We start from the raw sequence: 6,743 nt of genomic DNA, 5'->3' as shown, positions 1-6,743 counted from the left end.
CAGGAGGCTTGAGCGGAGAGTGGACCACAGGGCAGGGAGGCCCGAGGCGTCCCTGAGGGCACCACCAAAAACAGGACAGGCCCAGGGCTGCCAGACAGACCGACCTCCCAAAGATGAAAGTTGAAATGTTTTGTGGACTTTCACAATTTTAAATATGGGCTCAACACTTTATAACTTTTTCGTTGGGGTTTTAATAAACATGGAGGGGGGAAATGCACACTGTCTGAACCTCCTTTCAAAGAAGAAGGGACTGCATAAAACTGGGCCTTAGGCCTCTGCGGCACCTCAGTATCTCTCCAAGAGGGACCCCGGGTCATTGTCCCAAAACCACGAGGGAGAGGGGGTCCCGATCGCGAGCGCGCGCCCAGAACTCTGCGCCCCCAGCCCTCCCTTCTTTTCCTCTCGCTCTGGCCCCACCGCCCGCAGGTCGCACCAATGGCAGCTCGGCCTCGGCCCTCTCGCACTTGGAACTTTGAAGCGCCCAGCGTGCAAGGTCAGTGGCTTTCCTCCGTAGGAGCGCGGAAGGGTAGTCCACGCGCGGCCGGAACGTAGAGGGAGGGGGGCCGAAGCGCCAGAGGTGCCGGCCGCTGCGCTCCCCGCTCCTGCCCAGAAGGGCCGCCCGCGCGCCTGCTCCCCGATTCCCCAGTCGCTCCCCCCGGCCTCCCTGACAGCAACCAGTTCCCCGTCTGGCCGCCGCCCGAGACCGGGTCCCGCGCCCAGCACCGGCCTGAGGCCCCGCGAGCTCCGGGGGGCGGAGCGGAGAACCGGCGCGGGCGGCGACGGCAAGAGGCGCCGCGGGGGCGGGCCGGGGGCGGGCCGGGGCGGGGCGGCGGCGGACTGCGGAGACGCGGCGGCGCGCGGGGCGGCGCAGAGCGTTCTCGGCGCGGCGCGGCGCGGAGCAGAGCGGCCGGCGGCGGGCCGCAGGGGGCGCGGGCTGGGTCCGGGGCCGGAGCAGAGCCGGAGCCGAGCCCGGGGTCGGGCCCGGGGAGCCGGAGCCGGGGCCGGGCGGAGAGCAGCCATGGCGCCGCGCAGGGCCGGGGCCCGCGCCGCTGCGGGCGGCCTGGGCGCAGAGTAGCCGGGCCGGGCCGGAGCGCGGGCGGCGGCGGCGGAGGAGGCAGCTGCGCCCGCGCCCCCCCGCCCTCCCAGGCCCCGCGCCCCGCGCCCGGGCCGCCGGCGATGGTGACACATGCGGCGGCGGCGCGCCGGCGGCAGGACCATGGTTGAGCGCGCCAGCAAGTTCGTGCTGGTGGTGGCGGGCTCAGCGTGCTTCATGCTCATCCTGTACCAGTACGCGGGCCCGGGTCTGAGCCTGGGCGCGCCCGGCGGCCGCGCGCCGCCCGACGACCTGGACCTCTTCCCCACGCCCGATCCGCACTACGAGAAAAAGTACTACTTCCCGGTGCGCGAGCTGGAGCGCTCGCTGCGCTTCGACATGAAGGGCGACGACGTGATCGTCTTCCTGCATATCCAGAAGACCGGTGGCACCACCTTCGGCCGCCACCTCGTGCAGAACGTGCGCCTTGAGGTGCCCTGCGACTGCCGGCCCGGCCAGAAGAAGTGCACCTGCTACCGGCCCAACCGCCGCGAGACCTGGCTCTTCTCTCGCTTCTCTACGGGCTGGAGCTGCGGGCTGCACGCCGACTGGACCGAGCTCACCAACTGCGTGCCCGGCGTGCTGGACCGTCGCGACCCCGCCGCGCTGCGCACGCCCAGGTGAGCGCCCCGAGCGGCCGGGTCCCAGCTTGCGGCTGCAGCCCCGGGCCATGCCCCCGCCGGGTTGTCCTGGGCCCGCACTGACCTCGCCGTCCCCCCCTCCTGTCCTCCCCGCGGGCCGCTTGTGGACCCCCTCCCGACCTGCTGGGAGCCCAAGGCTCCCAATTGGTCCTCTGCGGCCCGGCCCGTAGTCACCCTGCCCTCTATTCTCACCTTCTCCGCGTCGCCTCTCTACTTTTTTCCTCCACCGCTCCCGCCCCGCCGGCTGCGCAGAGCCTCGGTTTCCCTCGGGTCACTGGCCACTGCCCTGGGGATATCACTTGCCCTGCACCGCGGGCCAGTGTATAATCTGGCTCTCCCCAGCAGCGGGTCCAGGCTGGCCTTGCGTGGGTCGGGTGGGAAAGTGGGTTCCTTGGTGTGTGTAGCCCACCTGCAGTGTTCGCTTACCATGGCCGCTTGCATACCCAAAGCAGAAGTGAGAGAAGTGAAGTGCCTTTCCGCCTGCACCTGTGAGCCCCCCAGCTCCCCAACCTGCCTTGAGAGGGCTGGGGAGGAGCTGCCGGGGAAGGCTCTGCCTGCCCGTGTGTGCAGGTAGAACAAAGGCCTGAGTGTGACCTGGGGCTGGGGGCGGGGAGGAGGCAGTGCTGCCTGTGCTCACAGTTGGGCCAGAACCAGTTGGCAGCTCCCTCCGAAAGAGGAGTGCAAGGGAACAGCTAGGTTAGGGGAGCTGAGTTGGTCAGGGGGGCCTGTACAGCCACATACTTTGCTTGGGAGCCCCCCATTTCTGTGGAGGTTAGAGGCACAGGGCTGACCTCTGGGGGACAGCTTTCCTGCTGAGTACACTGTAGCCACAACCCTGGAGGCCAGGCTGGGTTTCCAGTGCTTAAAATTTGACTTCTCTTCCTCCAGCTCAAATTGGTGCCCTAGGGGCCTTTTCCCCAAGATGTCAGGGCTGGGGAAGGCCGGGAGTGAGGTCTTGTTGCCTGCCTTTTGTTTATCTTCCATATTTGCCTCAGGACTGCACTTACAGACAGGCTGGGGGTAGGATAGCTTCTGTGACCTCTGTAAATCATGTTTGTTGGCATACTTTTGGGTCAGGAGGGTGCAGGGTCCCTGGTGTGTTTGAAGGATAAAGGTTGGGTATCTCGCAAGTCCAGAGCTGAACGTGGTCCATGGCATTGCTCTCCTGTTCAGTTCTTCAGTCCTTTTCATGTGGTCTTTCCTGGACTGTGAGGAAATGAAGGCCCTAGAGCTGAGGGCACAGGTCATCTTACTTTGCCTTGGCTGCCCCACCCCCTGCTCCTAGCAGCTCAGAACCTGAGAGGTGATGTTCCAGGTCTCTTAAGGCCCCAGTGGTTACAAATCTACCATTCCAAAGCCCTTAAATCCTTGCTTCCTGTACAGCACTTGGTGTGCTTTCCTGGTGTGATCCAGCCACTCTGTACTAGACTGAGCCAGGTCTGGGGTTAACACACCAGGGCTGTAGGCTCTAAGAACTAGGCACTGACCAAGCCACATAGGCCTCCTCCTTTTCTGCAGGAGTGAGGATGGGGGTGGGCACCATCCTGTCTGCTAGAGGGAATTAGCTTGGGCGAACCCCAGAGGGGACAGTGTGCAGAACCTGTTCTGGGGGCTGCCTAGAGGCCTGAATCCAGTTTGTACAACCGGACGCCCTTCCTGCAGCCTGTCTCCTGAGGCTGTTTCCCTTCAGGTCACCAGGATGAAGGGCCCCTGACCTCCCTTCTCTGGAGTCTGTCCACCAGAGCAGGAGGCCCAGCCACCCTTCCAGACAAGAGTGGGGGGACCAAGTGGAGCAGATGGGACCCCCCAGGTGCTGCACGAGGGAGGCCCAGCACCGCCCCACTCAGGGTGGGTGTCTGAGCAAGAATAGAAAAAGCCGTGCCTAGTCAGCCGATGCCTCTTGCTGTGGTGGGCTGCCAGCCCCTCTGCCTAGAAGTTGCTGAGCTCAGCAGCATGCTGGCTCGGTGGAGGAGGGGTTTCCGGCGTTCGCAGGAGGCCTCCCTCTGCTGTCCGCTCTGGAGTGGGCTGTGGTGTGAGGCAGGTGACAGAGCATCGTCTTCTGTGCGCTCTCCCCCCCTTCATTTCTGTTCCAGGCACTAGGTAGATTGCTTTTTTAATGAGCTTCCCTGAGAGGCCAGGGTAATCTTGGCTTTGTGCATTTACAAGCCCATCCAACTGAGGTTTACTTGCTGAGTGTTCCCCTCATCTGGAGCTGGACCAAGGTACTTCTAAGGTCAGCATGCAGTTCTCCCATCTATCCCCCGACCCCCGGCCCAGCACCTCTCTGGATGAATTCGTCAGTGCCCAGATTCTGTGGGATCTCTGGTTTCGGGAGCTCCAGATTTCACCCTCACCCTCCTTCCAGCAGGCTACAGCTTGCCTTCCCCATGGCCCTGACGGTGCTGGAGTGACCACATGGCTGGTTACCTGGGCGGGGGGGGAGGGGGGGGTGCCTCCAAGAGCTGCCCTGACAGGTCCCTGGGTGTCTGGGCCTAGGGTGAGGACCCTTCCTTCCTCCAGGGTTCCAGGGCCAAGCATGTTGCAGGGCTTGGATGAATGCCTCCCTGCCATGAGGTGTGCTTCTAGAAACTCTGCCAAGCCTCTTGCAGCTCCTGGTGCTAGTGTCTGCAGTATTTGGGGGCCTAGAAGAGGCAGGCCTTGTGGCTCAGGGAAGTGGGGGTTTCTACGGCTCCAGAACTGCCCCATCACACGGCGTCAGCCTCGGGGGTTCTAAGCTGGGCAGGTGTTGAGGTGACAGACTTCAAGGTGAGGAAACACACCTTCCCGGAATACAGTTTTCAATTTCTAACAGTGGTTAGTGCTTCCTGAGTTAAAAGAGGAAAAGGCATATGAGCCAAGTGTCTGTAGGTCCCTCTTATGTCCTGTGTCCACTGAGGGGGCTGCCACACCTGACCTGCTAGCATCAGCCAATGTGCTTGAAAGCCCCCCCCCCCCCCGCCCCACTCCAGGAAGCACTAACCTTGGAGCAGCGCAACAGACAGGTATTCAACTGCTGCCAGGGGCCACTTGGATTAGAGTCTCAGCACCCCATGCTCCTGTGTCGCTTCAGAGACTCGCAGAAGTGCTCCTAAGAGCCAGAATGTCTCTCCTACCTCTCCCCATGTGCCTGAAGGGGACAGTCAGGGCCTTGCCTGGATTGCCCCAGAAATGTTCCTGAAATTGTGGAGGCTTCATTTGGAGCCCCCTTGGGCATTTGGGTCCCGAGTATGACTTCCAGGCCGCCTCCCTGGCTCAGCCAGGCCCTCTGTGCAGCAGTCCCCCACCCCCACCCCAGGAGCCCCTGGTGGGCTCCCTGCAATCTGTAATGTTGCCACGTAGAAGCAGCATTGGTAGCCTGTGTCCTCTTAGCCCTGGTCACCCACCCTCCACTCTCCTGAATTCCTGTCTGTGTTCCAGAAATCTGCTGTCAGCTCAGCCTTTGCTACCTTGTGCCCCAGCATGCTGTGCTCTCTGCCCACTGCTGCTGGGTCCTCCTCTCCCTTCAGTCTCAGCTCTGCTGTCCCTTCCTCCAGGAAGGCTTCGCTGCCAGCACCCTGCTGCCTTAGATGCCACTGGCTGTCCTTCATCTGCTATGCTGGCATGTCCACAGCACATTGGCACTGGCCAGATGACGAGTGGGTACTGCCCACGTGTTGGTACCAACTAGAATGTTCTCTTCCTGGTCCTGCACCCTCTCCAGGAGCTGTGCCCTTCCATGAGTCCTTTAGTGAATCAGGTTCAAGTCAGCCTTGAGTACAGTGCCAGTCCCACAGGGCTTCAGGGGCTCTCAGTGGGCCCAGCCAGCTTGGTCAGACTTAAGATTGGGCGTTTCTGTGACACTTCTTTCTGTGGCACTCCACACCCAACTTGCCTTCACAGTTACTTTCTTACGTGCGATCAAGGGACAAAACCCACATTTGCCTACAGCAGGACAGATGTTAACCAGAGCCCATGACTAGGACCCATTTATAGGGCCTAGCCCCCTAGGGGACCTGGATAGACTGTCTTCATGGCCTGAATCACCTGCGGAGGCCTTGCCTGGAGACGAAGGGAATCTGAGGTCAAGACGTTCAGAATTAGGGGGTGCCCAGGTGGTTCAGTCAGTCAAGTGTCGACTTTTGATTTACTCTTGATCTCAGCTAATGGTCATGATCTCACAATTAGTGAGTTTGAGCCCCACATTGGACTCTGCCGACAGCATGGAGCCTGCTTAGGATTCTCTCCCTCCCTCCCTCCCTGCCCCTCTCCTGCACAGATGCGCCCCTGCGCTCGCCCTCTCTCCATCTTTCTCTCTCTCAAAATAAATTAATAAACATTAAAAAAAAAAAAGATGTTCAGAATTAGATTTTCATTCATATTCAAAACAAAACTTTTTAGGCAAATGCATGAGAAGGCAAATTTTTAAATAGCTTACTGAGGATTATTTTAAATGGTTCTTCAGTTTGTAGAATTCTCTCTGTAACTCGTGTTTTCTTTAAAGCACCTGAGAGTTGCAAGACCAGGGCTTCCTGTCCTTTTAGGCACCTTACTTGTCAAACCTGGGGCTGTGTAGAGTGGGCTGGCCCACTGTACTGTGGCGGGGCCTGCTGTGCTGTGGGGACTGTCGCTCCTGGGTCAGAGAGCCCTGGGGACAGTGGCCCAGCTCCTGCCCCTGGGGCCTGTGAGGCTCCTTGTCTTTTTCTTTCTTTCTCCGTTGGAGGTCTGAGAGGTTTGCTGCTGATCTTGAGGAGTAGCAGGTGATCAGGTCAGGGGGGTTGGGGGGCTTGGTTTTGTCATCCTTAAAGGACCTGGAGTCTTTTTCTTTCACATCTCATGGTTTTGTTGTTGTTGTAATGACTGTGTGATAATTGAGAGGAAAACATAAAAGAGAGAAGTAAACTCACTATATTCCTCACGCACATCTTTTTTTTTTACACTGTAATTGAAACCATAATATAAATTTTCTATAAATGTTGTTCTTTGTTATTAAAAATTTACTATTTTAGTAGCTGCAGGTGACACCCCCCCCC

At 59.8% G+C, this 6,743-nt stretch overlaps 1 protein-coding gene across 1 annotated transcript in view; it reads left to right on the top strand.

The window, feature by feature from the left end:
• The first annotated feature begins 901 nt into the window (after positions 1 to 901).
• Positions 902 to 6,743, top strand: part of HS6ST1 (heparan sulfate 6-O-sulfotransferase 1) — a 46,278-nt gene continuing 40,436 nt past the window's right edge. The window contains exon 1 of the mRNA XM_058715672.1: positions 902 to 1,713. Coding sequence (XP_058571655.1) covers positions 1,187 to 1,713 — 527 coding nt within the window. The 5' untranslated portion in view covers positions 902 to 1,186. The remainder of the gene's footprint in view (positions 1,714 to 6,743) is intronic.

The sequence above is a fragment of the Neofelis nebulosa genome, chromosome 2, assembly GCF_028018385.1.
Source record: "Neofelis nebulosa isolate mNeoNeb1 chromosome 2, mNeoNeb1.pri, whole genome shotgun sequence".
Taxonomy (NCBI): domain Eukaryota; kingdom Metazoa; phylum Chordata; class Mammalia; order Carnivora; family Felidae; genus Neofelis; species Neofelis nebulosa.
Note: the sequence above shows the minus strand (reverse complement) of the source record. Positions and strands in the feature narration are given on the sequence as shown.